The sequence below is a fragment of the Microcaecilia unicolor genome, chromosome 13 (genome assembly GCF_901765095.1).
Source record: "Microcaecilia unicolor chromosome 13, aMicUni1.1, whole genome shotgun sequence".
Classification (NCBI taxonomy): Eukaryota; Metazoa; Chordata; class Amphibia; order Gymnophiona; family Siphonopidae; genus Microcaecilia; species Microcaecilia unicolor.
In genome coordinates, this window is record NC_044043.1 from 50,352,255 (window position 1) to 50,373,031 (window position 20,777).

The window sequence follows — 20,777 nt, forward strand, 5'->3', positions numbered from 1 at the left end:
ATGTTGAAATTAGCAAGTTAAATGCAGTTAACAATATTGCTGGTTTAAGCATGCATTATATGTAAATGCCTTTATGTGGTTGGCATGATGACAAATTACCAACCAGCGTTCAATCACGAAGGAGTGTAACCTGTACGGAGTGGCAGGTATGGCTCCGAATGTCGTGCTGGGTAGACTGGATGGATCATGCAGGACTTTTTCTACTGTCATTTACTCAGTGGCGTACCAAGGGGGGGGCGGGGCGGGGGGGCGGTCCGCCCCAGGTGCACGCCGCTGGGGGGGGTGCCGCGCGCCTGTCTGCTCCGCTCGTTCCTTGCTCCCTCTGCCCCGGAACAGGTTACTTCCAGGAACAAGCAAAGCAGACAGGTGCGCGGCACCCCCCCCCCCCCCAGCCACCTGGGGGGGGGGGGGGGCATCAGTGATCCGCCCCGGGTGTCAGCCACCCTAGGAACGCCACTGCATTTACTATGTTGCTATGAATATGTCTCAAAGAGCTGCTGCTTTCCAGGCGGTCTTATACAGAAGAAAAAATTATAGTCCTAGTGATGGATGAAAATCTTTGGGTATTTCCCTCCCCCCCCCCCCCAATCTTTTGTGGAAGTCGGAAATATAAGCACACAGACTTAAAGCTTATTTATTTGTCCCCAAAGAGAGGCTTTAATATGTCAGAAAAATCCTGTCCTGGGCAGGGCAGGTATTTCTGGCAAAGGAAGCCTTGCCGTGAGGCTGGTGTAGGTTTTATCCACACAACCTAGTGGAGGAAAACGTTATAACTGATGTTTATAGTGTTTTACATATAAGCATCTAATTTTCAGAAATAAAATTTAAAAAAAAACCCCCAATGTTGGGTTATGGTTCTAACAAGAGACAAAAAATTCACTCTAGAGAAATTCACATTTTAGCTTAGAAGGCATTTGAACTTTTGTGGCTTTGGATTTACTACTCATCTTTTCCAGCTATGAGCTCAAAGGTGCATTACATTCACGTGTACAAGTCATTTCATTGCTCAAGTAGGCTTATCATTTAACTTCATATTATAGCCCCTATTATACCCATACTTCTGCCCTGCTGCAGAATCCCCAACACATGTAACTAGTTCCAAAAATACAAAACTGCCACTTTTCCTGGTTATTCATCCAAGCACCACTGGGAGTGTCTCACTGTTTCTATTTGTGTCTCACCAGAATGATTTTTACAACCAGAAGCAAAAAGCTAAAAATTCTACATACAACCTGCAGTAATCCTGACCTATGATAAGTCTCATTTCTATATCACAGCTCTTGTATCTTTTTCTATTTACAAAAGTAAACTATACATTTTTTTTAAATTTCATACATATGTATATACATATATACACACATACTCACACAAACACATGTACAGTGTCAACCACTGAGAAGTCCTAAGTGCCACTCCATGCTATGCCGACACAATTTCATCATGGAGAGCCATATATCATATATGATGCGTAACATATCACTCTACATATACACACACTCACGTAGATGTATATAAGTAGGTATATGTATACATATATGGTATATTAGTACACTGTTTTACCAACATAATAATGAGGTAATAAAAGCTGTATTTTTAACTGTAGGGTAATGATTAAATGTTATAGAGATGAAACTTGCTCCAGTTTTCCTGCTCTGGTTAGGAATGGTGGGTGTTAAGTTGAATACTTTTCCAAGAATCCCTTAAGCTTGGTGGGATAATCTGTCATCACTCCAGTGGCTCCAAGGTCAAATGCCCTTTTGTATTCTTGTTCCTCATTTAGAACCCAAATGTAGACCTGTAATCAGAAATCTGCAGTTTGAGTCATCCCAGAAATATATCTGCACAGCCAGCAAATGTACAGCACTAACTAGGCCTCATGTTTTGTTTCTGTAAGGTCAAACCACAAAGTGCATTCATATGGGTAAGAGAAAACCACCCATTCAACTATTATTCTCTCCAAGTGATAAGAAGTGTACCATGGGATTAATTTTCAAAGGAACTACCCAAAAGATCCTATGGCTGAACAGCTAAATTTAGTTGCCTATTTTCACTAGACTATTATATTTATCCACTCTAAAATGTGGGCAGCCCCAAGGGGTACTAATAGCAGGCTTAAATCTAGCTGCTCAGACGCTGGGCTTCTAGATTGAAGTTTATTTTCAGCTACAAACATTGTTACCTAGATTTGGCTAAAAGTCTTGAGTGGCTAAGCTGAACTGTTGGAAGCTGAAAAATCAGCCCCAATGTACATAAAAACCACAATATGCAAAGACATTCCCACAATAAATTAAATTTAACGAAAAGAAAGCAACTAAAAACAAGGGCAGAGGAACAACCTTTTGGGTGGGGTGGCTCAAATAAACCAACCTCTGTCCCTAGCCCCCTAAGCCCTCTAACTGATGATGCTGTATGGGGCAACGACTCCAGAGGCCCACCCCATTCTGCTGCATAAAACATTCCACAAATTTCACAGCCTAGCCCACCCGAAAAAGTGTGACCATGCTTGCATAAGATAGATCAATTCGATTATTTACAGCAGTGTATCCCAAGTCGGTCCTGGAAAAACCCACTGCTAGTCAGCTTTTCACGACATCCACAATGAATATGCATGAAAGATCTGCATATAATGGAAACAGTGAAAGCAAATAAATACCATGTATATTCATTGCGGATACCCTGAAAACATGTCTGGCAAAGGGGTACTCCAGGCCCGACTTGGGAAACACTGATTTACAGAACTTTAGGGAAATTGCTTAAGGAATAAATTTACAGTAAAAGAACTGATTCAAATTGCACACACTATTGAATCAAACTGTGAAGGACTGCATGCAGTGGCCAGCGCACCGACAGATTTAGCACTGGCTCCAATAGCAAATTTCATAGCTTGCTGCAAACTCTCCAACATTTGAGGGACTTGTACTTCATTTCCCACCTACAGGGAGGGGAGTGATGTGCCAGAAATTCCTACCTTATGGACTTCTTAACGCTATAACACACCACACAATACCTGAATGCCTCGTGCAGTTAGGTGGTCAAATAAAGCTTTCCTCATTAGCAATCTGAAAGAGAAACACAAATTCCAGTCCATGGCATGTCCTACCATCATAAACCACAGCTGACACACTAGAAGCTGAACAAGTTTCGGCAACTTAATTTAAAGGGCATTTGTGGAGTTTATGCATGAAAGTTTGACCCATAGGAACACTTGGAAAAGGTAGAAAAACTTAGCACATTTGCTACACGAGTATTGCTGGTTTTAGTTAATTTCTTCAAGTTGCTGCCCTGGATGTGGTGGCCCTTTATAGATGAATCAGTGTGGAATGCAGCAGCTAAGAAACTGGCCTTGTGCAGCTCCTGATAAACAGCTGCAAGGATAAACTGTGAAAAAAACTCCACCACTTTCAAAACTGGGTAGCCATTTAGCAAGTTACTGATGCAACTTCAAGGGAAAGAACAGTTTTTATGGATGCAATTTCCTATCTACACACTGTATTTTTGCTACACTGATGTAGTGTTGCTAACTGACTCAAGTTTTCAGGACAGTTCAGATTTTACCCCACTGCATGTTTGGGTTGTAATTTTGATTTGTGAGAGAAATGTTTGCTTACAAGTCACAGCATGTGGTGGGGTAAAACCCGGACTGGATAAACCTACCTGGAAAAAAAATGTACTACTGGATCTGTACCTGTGTGTTGGGAACCATTCTGGAATATGCACAGCCTTAATAATTGTACAATACTAGCCAAAGGTTTCAAAAGTTCATAAAACATTTCACAAAGAAAGGCTTGCATAACCTTGAACCCAAGGTTTCCAAAGCTCAAAGCTGCCCAGTGTTCAAAACTGCCCACTTCTTAGAATTCAGATACTAACTTAATTAAAATTTAACCCAGTCTATGCCATCCTGATTAAGTCTTCAAGTCTTACCCCTGAATGAATAAACTCTTCCCTCCTCCCCAGGGTTTATGAGGATTGCATTGCTCCTCTTGATGCTACAGGTGTGAAAAACAAAAGCTAGAGACTGTCACACCACCCACCTCTTCTCCATTGAAGAATCGGCTTTAAAAGATTCCCCTGTGCCTTGTGATGCTTCAGGCCAATAATTATATTTTCTTGGATCCAATATATCTGGATACATTTATTATTGACCATATGAAAAGTGATAATGCTTAGGACTTGGGAGGGCTTATGGGTCTGTTAAACTAAGCTGGTCATATTTGGAGGTTTATCCCTCATACCAATGTCGACCTCTTTTAGGTTTCTCTTTTGTTGCCCATGATGTGTGATGCTAGATTTCACAATATATCCTTTATTCTTATTAGACCAATATTTTCTTAAGGTTTATCATTCTGTTTTTGTATATTTCAAAACTCAGTAGCATGTGGAAGCTTGAACAGCTGTATTGCTTTAGCAGAAATGAAATAGATGATGGCCTCAAAGTTCATCTAATCTGCCAGACTCCATTCCTGCTACAGTGCCAGAGATCCCAGTCGATCTGCAAAACCCTCAAGTCCCAGCTCAGGGCGAGGATGGCAGAAACTATAATCAGACTGAAAAAAATAGCGTTTCCTTACGCGTCAGCAAGCCATATGACAAATCTCTGACTTCTGGTCATATTCTCTGGTTCCTTAAGCCTGTAAGAAAAGAACACTAAGTTACTCACCACAATTTTTTTTACTGCCAACTTGCACTAATTGGCATTTTTTTTTTTTTAACAAAATGGTGGGCAAATGAAATCTACAGCTAATATGAACAGAACAATGCGAATAGCCTTGACCCTGGTCTCCTCTGTACAGGAAGCGTTTCTAAATGATTTTGGGCATATACATTTTGTTGTCCTACATCTTAGGACTTTAATGGAGTAAAAGTAAACAAACCATCTTTTATGTTTTACATACAGGCCTATAGACCAGACAGTTTAGCAGTATATCAAGTTTTAATACAACACAAAACAAATACACCACTGGAAAACATCTGCCAAAGCTCAACACACCAATACCATCACAGGCCTTATTCAAAAAGTGAAGTTACTCACCTGTAGCAGGTGCTCTCCAAGAACAGCAAGACAAGTATTCTCACATGTGGGCAACATTGCCAATAAAGCCCCGGTGTGGATGCTGCCCAGCATTCTGTAAATTCTAGAAGCCTTGGGCAGGTCCCCCCACCTCACATGCACATGACTTCCTGCTTGCCCGAGTCCTGCAGGACCTGCAGTTTCACTTTCTCCACAGAGCAGCAGGGGCGCAGCTTCTATCACTGTAGCAAAGTGTTTCTCTCTTCACAGAGTTTTTTTGTCTTCCTGTCCTTTTTTTCTTTGTGAATAGCGCAGGGCTTTTCTTGTGTTTAGTTAGTTTGTTCTTTAAACCTCTCCCATTTGTTTTCCTTAGTTTATTTTGGCCCTTGTTCAGATTCTTGATTTTTTCATGGCTCACAGCTGTTTTAGGCCCAAGACCCTGGTTGGGACTTTTCAAAAAACTTTTTAAAAGTCCTCGACCACTGAGCCGTTTGATTTTGCTGTGGCTATTTTTCCTGTGATGTCCCAGAAACCTGTCAGTGGGTTTAAAAGGTGCACAGACTGTGTTAGCACCATATCTGTGACTGATTTACATGATGTGTGCCTAACTTGTCTCGCCCTGATCATGTGTCCTCTGATTGTTCTCTTTGGGCTCAAATGCAGAAGAGAGTCAAGATGCTCAGTCCATCGGCATTGGTCCCCCTGGGCTTCTAGACCTGCATCAACATCAAGATCTCTCCCTGCCTTGATGCCGGGTGCTGGTAGCGCCCGATTGAGCTGAATGTCATTGGATTTGACATCAAACACTAGCATGGATTCCACATCGTCCTCGTCAGCACCAAAGGACTCTGATGCTGGGCACCAAGTGAAGGTGACGAAGCACCAGCATTGGTCCTCCTCGAAGCACAATGCCAGGAGCTCAGGGACACCAGTTTCACCGGTACCCAAAAAGCATTGGCACAGTGAAATCTGCTCCCCTTCTGTGGAAGTGGTGCTGATGTGCCAGTCTCCCCAAAGCTAGGACCCCACCTCTGATTCGGCTATGACATCGTCACAGACTGTCTCCATACCGGTACCAGTCCTGCCTTTACCGATGCCTGCCTTCAAGCATTGCTTCAGGGTCATGTTACAGGAGCTGCTGGAACACATCCTAGCTTAGCATGATGCTGAGGCATCGAGGTTGCCAACACCAACTATGGTGCTGTCCTGGAAAACCATGCTCTGTCTGTTGGCTGTTTGCAAAGTCTGTACCTTGCTGGGCATCAGAGCCAACACTGATCAAAGAGGTGCTTCTTTTCAGCCAGTTGGGGGAGTAAGTGACCCCAAGTCTATAGAAGACCTGTACCTTGGTACTCTCTTGCTCAGAGCCTCACTGTGCGCCCAGTAGACCGAGGCATGTGCAAACCTAGGCATCCTATAAGGAGTATTTTGCTGAATTGGAGTCAGTGTTCCTGGGGAACTGAGAGAGAACCACAGGACTTCTCTGACAAGGAGGTCCTTTGACCTGCTTTCAGGCCACTCTGCACCATAGGAAAAGATGGAAACCTCTCCCTAAGGAGTTCTCTTTTGTCAGCTTTTTGAGGAAAATGGCAGAAAAGCCATTCCATTTAAATTGGATATCGAGGATGAGTTCAGGGCTGATGTGTTGAACATCCTTGGCCATGACTTCCCTCCTAAGGGAGCTGCAACAGGAATGAAATTTGGTAGACCCTAAACAATTTTGTGAGCTGCTAGCTAAACTGCAGATGGACAAAACGATAGAACCAAATGACATACATCCAAGAGTACTAAAGGAACTTAGGAAAGTTATGGCAGCTCTGTTGACTGAGTTACTTAATGCTTCTCTAGAGTCAAGAGTAGTCCAAGAGGACTGGAGAAGGGCAGTTGTGGTCCCTCTCCACAAAAGCAAAAGGAAGTTGGGGAACTACAGGGTGGTTACACTGATCCTTGTGGTAAGTAAATTAATGGAAATGCTCCTAAACAGAGAATAGTGAGGTTTTTGGAAGACCCGAGGCAGAATGGTTTCATTAGAGGCAGGTCTTGTAGACAAACGTGATTGATTTCTTTCACTGGGTGACCGGTTATTGAGGGAGAGCGCTAGACTTAGTATACATTATATTAAAAAGATCTTATAACCTGCAATTGCCATTCAGATTCAAAGCAGCTAACAATAAGAGAAACTAGACAGTAACTAGAAATTACATCAAAATAAAAAATTCTTATAAAATCAGCACAACTGACAATTAAAAGAGCAGACTAAAGCAACATCAGATACCTTAAGATCATTACAGGCCTAATACATATTTTCTAAATAAAAATGTTTTCAGTTTTCTAAAGCAAAGATCATCTGTAGATAAAGGAAGAGAGTTCCAGATTAGTGCTACATGGGAGGGAAATGAATTGCTTGACAAATTATGACATTTTATGGATTTCAACGATAGAAACTACTGCTGGGATTTCTCATATTCCTTGAGGATAAACCTTACAACAGCTGGCAATGATCCACCATATATCTAGATAATTCTCTATATAATAAGCAAAAACACAAATGTTAAAATATAGCCTAGCTTCAGCTGGGAGCCAATATTCAGACACAGAGCAAATCAAACTGGCTGCTTTATTTTGAACCAAATGAAGTCGAAATTTCTAAGACTTGGTACAACTTAAGAAAACTACATTAGAATAGTCCAACTGTGAAAGGACTAAGGATTAAACAACAAGTCTAAATACTTATAGTTCAATAATCTTTCTAACTGCTTGATTTTTTCAGGAGAACGAAGGAGTTCTTAATAAGGAGTGGCCTAGTGGTTAGTGTGGTGGACTTTGGTCCTGGGGAACTGAACAACTGAGTTCGATTCCCACTTCAGGCACAGGCAGCTCCTTGTGACTCTGGGCAAGTCACTTAACCCTCCATTGCCCCATGTAAGCCGCATTGAGCCTGCCATGAGTGGGAAAGCACGGGGTACAAATGTTACAAAATAAAAATAAATAATCTATCTACTTGATTTCTCAATATGAGAAAACTGTCCACGTCCACTCCAAGGATTCGGGAAGAACTTTCCAATATATAATTCAAATCTGATAAGGTTTTAGCAAATCCTTTGACTCAGTTTTGTATAAACAACTTATAAATAAACTGACTGCCTTCGGTATGGACCCTAAAGTAACTGACTGGGTTAGGAACTGGTTGAGTGGAAGGTGACAAAGGCAGTGGTAAACAGAACTCACTCTGAGGAAAGGGATGTTACCAGTGGTGTGCTACAAGGACCAGTTCTTGGTTTGTTTGTTTTTTATATTTTTTTTTAAAGTTTTTGTATGTGATATTGCTGACAGACTGTCTGGTAAGGTTTGCTTCTTTGCGGCCGATACCAAAACCTGCAATAAGGTAGACAGATGGTGTGGGTAAAATGAAAAGGAAACTAGCAAAGCTCGACAAACAGTCCAGAAATTGGCAGCTAAGATTTAATAATTAAAAAAATGCAGGTTGTGCATTTGGCCTACAAAAACCTGAGTAAGCAGTACAATTTATAGGATGAAGTATTTTTGTGCACAAAAGAAGAACAGGATTTGGGTGTGATCATATGTGGTGACCTTAAGCTAGCCAAACCGGTTGAAAAGGCAATGGAAAAGCTAGAGAATGCTTGGGTGCACAGGGAGAGGATGGCCAGAAAGAACAAAAGAATAGCCATATTGGGTCAGACCAATGGACCATCTAGCCTATGGTGCCTATGCTCAGAATCCATATCACTCTGTATTGCAGGGGGTTGGGATCAGTATTAGGGACCATAAGGTTCATCCATATGTCTAAGGATAGCCTTCACTTTAAGTATCATGTGAGGTAACTAGTCTGTTTCCACAAACAGAAGGAAAGGTAGAAATTAAAGCCAAGATTTCTTTTTTGCTTCATAATGAAAAAAGAACAAACAACAAATAAGAGCATGCATATATATATATTTTTTTATATTGCACTGCTAAACTAAGGTAAAGCACACACATTTATATGAGTTTTGATCAGGAAAAAAAAAAACCCCAAACTCACAACCTTTTCATTAAACTGCTTTGATTCTAGTATGAGATTTCGAGGCCACATCTAGAGGAACCTACACGGCCTGGAAAGTTCACGTACGTCAATAAGATCAAATCTGCAGGTGGGAACTCTGCGCCAAGACTAATCCTGCTCTGCTTACTTCATTATGATCAAAGGCATGGGGATCTCCAAAAACTGTTCCCGTAAGGGAATGAAGGGCAGGAGGCCTGTGTAAAACAGCCCAACAAGAAGCAGGACACGCTGCAAGCAGAAGAGAAGGGGTATTTCCATGTTCTGGAAGAAAAGAAAAAAAGGCGGTTTGGGTAATTTAACAGAAAAAGTGTGAATTAAATTAAAATTTAAAATCTTACATTCACCAATCTCCTAAGCTGAGAACTTGCTTAGTGTAGATGCTATACAAAACTATCACTGTTATCATAATACACAGCATTAAAAAAAAAGCTTCTGGGAAGCTTACAGCAACAATCTAAGGGCTGTATGCCTGAATTTGGGAATATTAGTTGTAATTATATACATATAGCTTATATCTGTCTTCCACTGGCATCTCCTTTCACACATTATAATGCAGAATATCTTGCATGCATGTGCATATTTTATTTATATTTCTATCCCACTCAATATGAGCATTCAGGCTATAACTGTTACAAGCAACATGTATCCAAGACACTTTCTTGACTTAATTGCTTGAATCATTTTAGAGTAGGTGTCTGTTGATAAAAGTCACTTAAAACAAATTTTGGACTGCTGGGTTAGCAGAAGTGCATGTGCATTAACAGTCTGACGCTTTCCCCTTTCCTATATGATGTAACTAGCTAAATCGCATTGTGCAGAATGTGCTTACATTTTTCGTTTTGAGTGTGAGGGTTATGACCTTGGATAAGTAGATGGATTCTTGGGTGCATGCCCCCTTTGCTAATGCACAGGGCATGTCTGGTTCTTCTCTACACAGTATTGCATATCTCCAAGTACATGTGAATGCCAAGGAGCTGGGGCAAACTGCAATAGTGATCCAATTTAGGCAATTCCATGCTGTTGCTTACTTCTCTGTGGCACTTCTTCACAATTTCTTGGTTGGCACTGCCCCACACAGTTAAATGTTCTCTCTTAAACTCTCTTATCAGCTCAGAAACCTGCAAGAGAGAACGAGGAGTACAATCTTATGCTTACATACACTTTTTAAAACACAAACGTGTCGCTGCACTGAATTAAGATTTTGTTTTCTTCTTTTCCAGTTTTTAAATGTTTCTCTAAGAAATATAGGGAGTCCTTTTACTAAAATATGGTAAGTTTTTGCACCAACCGTACTTTACCAGCAAACATTAACATACAATAAGTGCTGGGGATGTGGTGAAATGCGATTTGAAAGCGCAAAACCCCTCTGCGAAAAACTACACTGGCTCCCAATCAAAGAACGCATCGCCTTCAAAATTTGCACCCTGGTTCACAAAATCATCTACGGAGAAGCCCCGAGTTACATGACAGACTTGATCGACTTACCAATTAGAAATACATCTGAATCAACACGATCTTATCTAAATCTGCACTACCCAAGCTGCAAAGGACTTAAATACAAAACAACTTACGCATCTAGTTTTTCCTACATAAGCATACAACTGTGGAACGCATTACCAAAAGCCTTGAAAACGATGTACAACCACCTAAACTTCCAGAAATCACTAAAAACCAACCTGTTTAAAAAGGCATACCCTACCAATCCAACTTTAATGCCTCATCACTGCAACACAACCAAACTAAAGTACGCAATGGACATAACACAACTCTTCCATTCTCCGATTCCCTAATGTGGTTGTGCCACATGAACTTGATCTTACCACATCACCACCCTGTATTTGTTCACACCAGAGCCTGCAAAGGCCTCTCCGGTACTATGTAAGCCACATTGAGCCTACAAGTAGGTGGGAAAATGTGGGATACAAATGTAACAAATAAATACATAAATAAATAAAATGTCCTCTGCAGGTACCACATTATCAGACAATAGGTTTATTTGCTATTAGCACAGATGTACTTAATGCCACCTTGAGGAAAAAGTAAGTGCACCCACCCAGAACTTGTCTGGTCCCTCCCCCCAACACTCATGCCAGCTCAGTACCTAACATTAGAAATAATTTCTTCAAACTTTTTCATGTTAACTTCTTAATGCGCTTTAGTAAAAAGGGGCCTCCAGAGTTTTATAAACACTTACAAACCGCAGCCACCAAATATCATGCACTATTTTCAAAGTACTTAACCAGTAGGCAGATTAGGTTGTCACCAAGAGCAGCAAAATGCAGATTTCGACAGCCACACAAATTTAAAGAAACTCGTGTGTCATTTTACCCACACGTAGGGTGGCCACTTTTCAAATAGCTATTTACCCCATGTAATGGATTTCAGAAATTGCCATCAGTGAGGTGTGATTATATAAAATAGGGCAATCTATGTGAAGAAAAAAAAAACCAAAAACGAATAATTTTATAAAAGGCAACAAAAAGATGCCTGTGTGCCTTTAGAAAATGTAGAAAATCTGCGCCCAGAACCAGTTCCAAAAAAAAAAAAAAAGCAAGTGTGTGCCAAAGAACAAATTTACAGCTCTCTGAAAAATGTGTAAATATGTGCACACGCTCTACAGGTGATTCCCCGTATTTAATAAGAACGTTCCTCTGCCTCTACTCTGGTCACACTCCACCCCTAGGGGAGCCTAGGCACAGTGCATATATAAGTACAGACCACCTAACTGTGTCTCTCTTCATACAATGTACTATTTCAGGCTAATCTAATTTGTGTAAACCGCACTGAACCCCGATAAGGGGATTTTAGTGGTGTATAAGACCTCACTTGAATTGAATGTATATATGGCCATACAATTATATATAAATCCTTTAATGCCGAAAACCCTTTGTAAATTTTATACGCAAACTAACGTTTAATTTCTATGAATATGATCAAGTAAGAGTGCTGTTGGTTATTGATTTTAATTATCAAAATCTCAGTGGGAATCTAGAGGCCTGAAAGTAAATTTTTTTTTTTTTTTTTTTGGGGGGGGGGGGGGGGGGGGGGGGAGGAAGCGGTTCACCTAAGGCATCCAATATCCTTGCACCAGCCCTGAAAATATACATGACAAATACTAATGCTTAACCTCTCTCTAAGTTTTTGGGTCCTATATTTAGTTATTTATTGCATTTGTATCCCACATTTTCCCACCTATTTGTAGGCTCAATGTGGCTTACAGAGTTTTGTTATGACATAGTCATTCCAGGATATCAGATACAATTGATAATGTACAAAGCTTAAGTAAAGAAAGAGAGAAGGAAAGTGTAAGGCAAGTTAGTCTAGAAGGTAGAATTTCATAGCTGAGTAGGTTGGTGAAGTAGTTTTGTAGTCTATGGGTTCTCTTCATAGGCTTTGTTGAAAAGATGCGTCTTCAGAGATTTGCGGAAGTTGGTTAATTCGTCAATAGTTTTCAGGGCAGTAGGTAATGCATTCCACAATTGCGTGCTCATGTAGGAGAAGGTAGTGGCATATTCAAAGACATTTACCTGGATAATGCTGGGGCAGAGTGGGAAGTTATCCAGTTACAGTGGTATCGAGCCCAGGAACCAGATAACTATCAGGATAAAGTTAGGAAAGCAAAAGAGCTAACTTTATCCACATCTGTATAGTTAGCTCAACCTCACCACTGTCCAAATAGCACTGGTACTGACTGCACTTCAGTGTCAGCTGCGATCCAGATATTTTATTTAGCTGACCCCGGCAGCTGAATATTAACCTATTTGCTTTTAAGGTGTACTTTGTGAAGTTAAACCTTTCTCTTGTACCCATATTCAGAAGTGCAGCACTGGTGACCTCACATTTAGAAGAAAGATACCTGTGACATCACACATGCTGGTTATTGATTCGGAGTTTATTATCTCATCTATGACATTCATTGCCAATATGGACCAATCAGATCAGCATGTAGGATTCGTTCCTGCCCCTGAAGATGTCAGTAGACCACCAGGCATTCCTAAATAGGTCCAAGGAGGGCCTATGGGTGAGATGGGAAAGAGGAGCAAATTTTGGGTTTCAGCTGAAAATGCACATACATTTTCAGTTGAAACCCACACCCAGATTTCGGTCCGGCCTCCATGCCAAATCTGAACTTCGGTCGGCCTCTAGTCATTATAACGCTTCCCCGGCAGCGTTTGCTCATGAGCAGATGTTTTTGTTTTCAGCCTGAATTTACCTTTGCTGTATATAAAGAAACCCATTTAACATAACCATGCCTGAAAGGAAAGGCTTGGCACCTTTCTGCTAATCTGGACTCAACTGCACAAGAGTGAACAAGGAGCCTTGCTTTCTCCTGGGCAAGTCACTTAACCCTCCATTGCCCCTGGTACAAAATAAGTACCTGAACATATGTAAACCGCTTTGAATGTAGTTGCAAAAACCTCAGAAAGGCAGTATATCGAGTCCCATTTCCCTTTCAAGTGCACTCAGTTTGCTCAGAGTGATCAAGCAGGCTGGGGTTTAACATGTTTATTAGTTGTAGAAGGCTTTTTTGAAGCAAAATTTGATGGTGGTGACAGCAAACAATATGCATGACAAACTTACTGTAGCATACAAGGATTTCTGATTATTTTATTCATGTAATAAAAGAGGAATTTGTTGTATAGAGGATCCATGAACAGCAGTATTTGCATATCTAATGAGTCCATTTCTGTACATGAGCTTTCGTCCATCCCTTACTTCAGCCCCTCAGGAACACCAACATACCTTTTTAATTAGGATGTCATTGTTAGCTTTGATGTCTATGTTGATAGGAGTGCATGGAAAAGCCTCAAACACCTCTCTTAGCAGCGGGATGCGTTTATCCTCTCCACCTTCACAGCTGCACTCTAGGAAAACAGCAATATCTGTCAGTGAACATTTTGTTTGACACTTGGTAGCCATGGCAATTCAAACTCCTGACTGTAGTGAAGCAAGACTACATGGCTCAGCAGGTGACACAATCTGCTGAGCCACAGGCTGAGACTAGTCTACATTGCTAAAAGTGGATGTCACTTGAAATTGTTTGCGTTTCATTTCAGTGAAATAACAGTTGAAAAAAACATATTACCTGAGGGGTGAGGGGGAGAAATGAGCAAGCATGGGAATATCTTCCTATCAACATACATTAAAAAAAAAGATTTACTCTGGTGACTTAGAGAGACTTCACCTTTTCCACTGCATTGTTTTACAAATGTAGCATCAGTTTTAGGCACTGCGCTGTTTTGTATTATATTGGATACCTCCCCCTTCCTTGCCATGTGAGGAGAGGATCTCGGGAAGAGACAGCTTCAACAAGAACAGTGATGAATTTTTTGGCTAAATACTTTGGACCCTAATGGCCTTAATAGCAAAACAGAATGGTTTCACTTTTTTTTTTAACTAATTGACACGGCATAGAATTTTCTATGGACTTTTTCTTTTAAGTTTAGTAGATTTTGTACAATGAAGGTAGCTTTGATATCAGCCAGTTCAATTGAATGGCATATGATATCTTCCTATAAAGGATTTTTTTAAGTGCCATTTTTTGTGACGCTAGAGAGAAGTTAGCACTTGGAAGTGGTGCACCCAGAGATTATATGTAAAGTATCTTTTTTTTCTATATAGTTTTTCTACTGCTGATTAAACTTATGTTGACTTTAGTTAAATAGTCCACAGAACCCTGAAGCTGCTGCCACTGTTGGATGTAGTTATCTACAGTGTTCCAGTTATCATTTAAAGCGGATTCAACTTCAAGATAAATGCTTGTTGTGATTTATAATCATTTTGGATGAATATTGAAAAAGTTTTTGATGCTGCTGATTTTAAGCTTGCGAGACTTTTAAGTCTGAGCTTTATGAGGCTTTTTTCTCCCACCTTAATGTATGTTTTTAAATGCTATTTGGGCTTTACATATTAACATTATGCGAGAACTATTCACAGTAGATTCTGTTGATTAAATTTCTCCACAAATCTCCCAGTACTTTGTATAATAATCTTACTATGACATTTTAGTTGGAAGATATGAAAACAAACAAAAAAAGACACACCATTAATACAGTGTGAGCTTGTCCACACAAGATTTCCAGGGTCATTAGAGATCATTTCTTCAAACTTATGTGGTTTTGTTTATAGCAGCTCAGTGTAGTGTACTTAAGTTAATATTCAACCACATCTTACAAATTATAGAAGCTCTGGATAACATTTTGATTCACCGCTTCCTCAGAGAGGTCTGTGCAGTGATCACAGTACAATCATCATTTTGCATATTTTCCCAAGTCTTAGCCCAACACACACAAGGACAAAGAGCTGCCAACTGCTTTGTTTGCATTTCTGAGGATGTTACAGCAGAGCAGCTATTTATAAGCACTAGAGCTAATCAGACTGAATTGCATTAATCTGTGCGTCATATTTGCTCACATAGCAGACAAGTACTATTGTGCTCTTACCATGATGATTACCGAGGAATATATATATATCTACGTACATATACACACTAACAAGCATTCAAGATATATTTAGGTATTTACCAATTGTATTAGAGAGTTTGTATTGTTATTTTTCTCTCACACGGAACATTCGGACATAAGGTACTTTTTTTCTTTTTCTTTTACATTTTGGTATTTTTGCAAGGGTGTAAGCTGTTGGGAGGTACATAACTGTAACTAACATAGGAGGTCATTTTTAGAAGGGCTGTGCAGCATTGTGTGTGAAAATGCTGATTTTATAATGCCATTATTTACATATGTAGATGCCATGAATGCACAGATTTGAAGGAGAGATGTTTTTGGCTGGCCAAGATAATTTACATGTATTTTGCCTTTTACAATGGAAACACACATATTTTAAACACTTTCTTTGCTGTCATTTAAACCTGCTCTGAGGCACGTGTAAATGTCAGCTACCTGCTCTTTTGGTTGAGGAAGCAATTGTGCTTAGTGAAGACTTAACACCACTTCAAAAAGTACAACACGTTTAATTTCACTCAGCTCTTTAACTGGCTCTTCTTGTTATGTGTATTTCTTTTAAACTATGGGGGGGGGGGGGGTCTTTTTTAATGTACTTTCTTGTGAAATGGCTGCTCTGTCTGGACATGCTGGCAAACACAAGTATATTTGCTGATGGCCTATGTACAATTACAAAAAGCTCCATATTCAGTACAGTCTTTTGTAAGATACTCTGTTCCGATTTGGAACTTCCAAGTCCTATCCAGACATGTTACTCCCAGTGCTCACCCATCTTTCTGTGGCCATGATCCTAATTTGTGCTGCTGCATCAGGGTAACACAAAAAATGATGTCCTATAGAGTGTACATGCAGGCTGTGACCCAAAAAACAGTTTTGCCACCCCATTTGGGGTCACAACTGCCAGTTTGGGAAGCTTGGTCCTATGCAGATTGGGGCTTAGCACAGCAATGTCATGCAAGCTATTGAAACACAAGGAAAACATTTATTTGAACAAGGTTACAAGCAGCCTTCACTGAATTATGAGTCCTAATACAGCATGTGCTTAACAAGTACTTAGCCAAAAATCGATCAACACTCATTAAATATGGCCCAATAGTTAATTTCAAAGACTACTAGGTAGATCTAATAAAATATTATTGACTTTTTCTTTTTTAAATAAAAGCTTGGAAAATAGAACTTTAAACTTTTTTTTTTTAAGATTTACTGTGAAATATGCACATTTCGTACTTTGGTGGTTTGAAGACACATCTCTTCAACAAGGCCTACAAAGAGAACCCATAGCCTCACAAAACTACCTCACCAATCCTTCCAATTATTAAAGTCCACCTTCCATACTATCCTGCCTAACACCTTCCTTCTCTCTTCCCTTACTTAATCTCTATACAATACTAAGTGTATCTGATATCATGGAATGACTATGTCATAACAAACTCTATAAGCCAATTGAGCCTGCAAATAGGTGGGAAATGTGGGATACAAATGCAATAAATAATAATAATAATTTATTTATTTCACTGTTACCCAGGATGTCTCACACTCATGGTAAAAGGCACCAATAATGGTATGCGCAACTGGTACGTAATTAAAGGAATCAGTCCAAAGAGGTTACCAGTAGGCTGGGCTGATCAACTGCTGACAGTGCTGCAGGTTTGATTTCTAAGCTTGGTCCGGTCAGAAGATGGGGTGCTACAAAAATGGGTAATGAGATCCCCCCGCCCCAAGGAAATGAACTGTGGAACCAGGATGCATACATACTAGCTTCCCGAAAGCTATGGCTCCTTGCCGAGGAATGTTGCTAGGCAGGCTGGGTTAGTTGGGGTAAGGAAAGGAAACAACCATACAGTTGTGAATAAAGGCTCACGACATATAACTGCCTCCATATAAGCTGGATCCCAAAGGAGCAGAAGGAAACTGCTGAGCATTAAAGATACTGGAATACCACAATACATTAGCTCTTGTGGCAGGTGAAATGAAAAGCATAAAGAATAATTTTTGGATTCTCAGCCTGCCTATCCAAATGACACATCTTACAGCACTGTGCAAGCGAAAGAGGGAGTGCCATGATGGCGGACTGAACTCCTTGTGGCTGTTACCAAGCTGGAAGTGCTTGCTGGAGTTGTTTTCCTACTTGTTCCAGTATGCCCTATACTAAACGTAAGGGAGTTGTGAAGGTCCAACCACCACCCGATCATTGTCCCTGGTCCAGCAAACTATAGACCGGTATGCTGAAAGATCTTCGCAGATGAAAACCAGAGGAGTTTAGGTAAAGGAGAGCCTAGACTCCTGGAGCTAGACACATCGTTGTCACATCCAAGGCTGCTCCACCACTGTGTCCTGCAGAATCCAGGCCTTGGCAGGAAACCCTTCGCAGATGGAAGTCACCAGATTGGCAGAGATGGGTTTGTTACTTTTTAAAAGTACTGGCTTCAAAAGTAGTGAAGTAAAAGTAGAAAGTTTTATCCAAAGAAAAATACTCAAGTAAAATAAAGTACAACTCTTAAAACTACTTTTTTTTACTATAAAGTAAAAAGTATTCTCAACAAGTTGGACCACAGAATCTAGTATGTTTACAAGCTAACTTCCAGGGGGTCACACAAGGTCCTCCTAGAACCCCCCCCCCCCCCCCTAAACATTGCAGTGGGCAGAACATCATTAATACACCTATTGGAAAACAAAACAAGCTGGTTTAGTACAGATCAAGTCCTACACAGACACTTGATGCTAACAGAATACTCAGCCTTTTTTTTTTTTACATACGATCACAGTAGCCCTCATGAAGTATAGAATAAATAGAGAAGGTGAGAAATCAAAGAAGGAAAAACACTCCATGAATGGAATCAACAAGGATAAAGCAAAAGTGGAGCACACAATCCAATAGTGGAACTAGAGAATACTTAATTGACAGTGAGGCATATTTTCAAAGCACTTATCCTTCCAAAGTTCCATAGAAACCTATGGAACTTTGGAAGGCTAAGTGCTTTGAAAATATGCCTCAGTATCAACAACAAGAAGATCCAACACAGCTGTGTTTCGGCACAAAAGGGCCTGCATCAGGGGTCATATGAATTCCATGACAGCAACCCCCCCCCCCCCCATAAAAACCTAATAATTACATACAAAAACAGTATAAAATAATAAATTGCATGAGAAACACCAGAGATACAAAATGCATGATTATGCCACATGCTTAAAAATCAATAAATAATTCAATAAATACCCAAAACACAAAGCTCATAAATATATAAAATAAATGAATTATAAACATAGTAAAACAAATTCAAAATACAAAATTATAGCCATATGCTTTAAAATTAATAATTCAATTAATAATCACCAAAAACACATAAAACTCATGAATATGCAAAATACTAAATGAACTATAAACATGAGTCATATTAAAATAAACCTGCTGCAACCAAATTTGGTATCAAAGAAAATAAGATAAACATATCATAAAAGACATAAAATTATTAAGAAGTAAACACTTGAAACATATAAGACTATGCACAAAAACAAACAAACCCAAAAACAGAGGTATTATAGCCTACCTCACAATAGAATTACTTCAAGTTGCTTACAAGAGTGAGCACTAGTCAAAAATCCTCAGTCCACTGTGGGATCTGATGCCCGTCAGTTTAGAAAATCAGTATGGATACAAATCAAACTTAAAAATAAAAAAGCCCATCAGACCAAAAGAAACTAAGAAAAATGGGACAGGGAAGGGAAGAGCAAAGGGGAAAAGTAGGAATGAAGGGGGGCAGGGAAGAAAAAAAGGGAACAGGAAAACAGAGATGGGGGGGGGGGGGGAAGAACAGGAGAAAAAAAGAGGTACATGCAGGAAACAGGTGAAAAATGGAACAGGATGTCAAAAGGCTAGAAAGAATGGGATGCACAAGAAAAGAAAAAAAAAAAAAGACAAAAACACAGGAAGAAGGGTATGCATGGAGTGACCAAAACCAAATTGAGAGAAGAAATCATACTTGAAGTGACACAAATTAGTATATGTGTAAAATTATTCAAGGAACGGTGGAAAATATTGAAGAAACATCACAAGCGAGGTGGAAAATGAACCACTACAGAGAGCGTGCCAACAAAATACTGTATGTCCGTAAACAGTGCTGCGTACAACTGCGCCCGAGACCAAGTGAAAATGGTCAGCGAAGACAATTTTAAATAACTCAAAGTGTATGATAAAAGCGAAAGGGAGTATTTCCAATGCTGAATCAGTAACAATGAGCACCTTCCATGGCATAAGATGGACGCAAACACAGACTGGCATTTTAAAATTTAAAAAAGCACCAAAACGAGCGATGACTCTCATTCGCATAAATAATTCATAAGACTCAACTGTAAAGGAAGACAGTGGTAGAATGACTACTAAAATGAAAACAAACAGTATCGCTTGATCACATGTGGTGTGAACAGAAAAACAGAGAGTGTGTGTGAGAAGAAAAACTGTTTTAATATAAAAGAGAAAAACTGGTACATGCTGGCATGAGGTACTTACCTGGATAACCAGTTCTGGTGGTTCAGTGAGCTGGGACAGGAGAGAACCTCCTACCCTTCTGCCCATGCAGTCTCCATACTGAACATGGCTGCAGCAAGTTTCAACGGCAGTCTCAGGAGATTGATGCAGGAACTTGTGGCAGCCATTTTCACTATGGAGATGCATTGGCATGAGGATAGGAGGGTCGCTCCTGCCCGAGCTCACCATTGGACTACCAGAGCTGTAAGATAGGCTTGGGAAGGGGTGGGTCAGGAGTTTGTGAGCAGTAGTTTTTTTGTTTGTTTTTTTTTTTTGGGGGGGGGGGGGGGGGGAGACAGAGCTGGCCTTGGGGAAGGGAGAGGCACATGAGCTGCAAGAGATATTAAAAATACTTTCTTGCAAAAGTCATCTTATCTGAATGGTTGACTTACAATAAGCCTTCAGTTTAGCAATGGAGCTTATGAATGATTCACCTATTAAGACTTGAACGACTGGAAATTCAAGAATTTTCCTCTACTGCAGGTGTCCGCGTTCAGAAATGTTGGGGCCCATTCTGGAATACGCTAACACCCACTGCACGGAGTAGATTGCTCAATATGTAACAGACTCTTGGTTATTGCTTGTAACAGACTCAGCACTGGTCTCCTACAGGAGGGTTTTTTGGGGGGAGGGTGGATGGGAGGGTGGGATGTTGGATTTAATGTTAAAAATAATATCTGCACTGTACTGTTATCTTTCTGGAATAAAAAAAGATTTGAA

The 20,777-nt window shown here is 40.1% G+C and overlaps 1 protein-coding gene across 2 annotated transcripts in view; it reads right to left on the minus strand.

The window, feature by feature from the left end:
* Positions 1–618: 618 nt before the first annotated feature.
* GDPD1 (glycerophosphodiester phosphodiesterase domain containing 1) overlaps positions 619–20,777 on the minus strand; it is a 38,045-nt gene continuing 17,886 nt past the window's right edge. The window contains exons 5-10 of one of the 2 annotated variants that reach the window (XM_030185676.1): positions 13,815–13,936; positions 10,100–10,189; positions 9,199–9,332; positions 4,572–4,631; positions 3,008–3,059; positions 619–1,795 (exon numbers count right to left, since the gene is read on the minus strand). In XM_030185676.1, coding sequence (XP_030041536.1) covers positions 1,673–1,795; positions 3,008–3,059; positions 4,572–4,631; positions 9,199–9,332; positions 10,100–10,189; positions 13,815–13,936 — 581 coding nt within the window. In that variant the 3' untranslated portion in view covers positions 619–1,672. The remainder of the gene's footprint in view (positions 1,796–3,007; positions 3,060–4,571; positions 4,632–9,198; positions 9,333–10,099; positions 10,190–13,814; positions 13,937–20,777) is intronic. The other variant, XM_030185677.1, reaches the window with a different exon arrangement.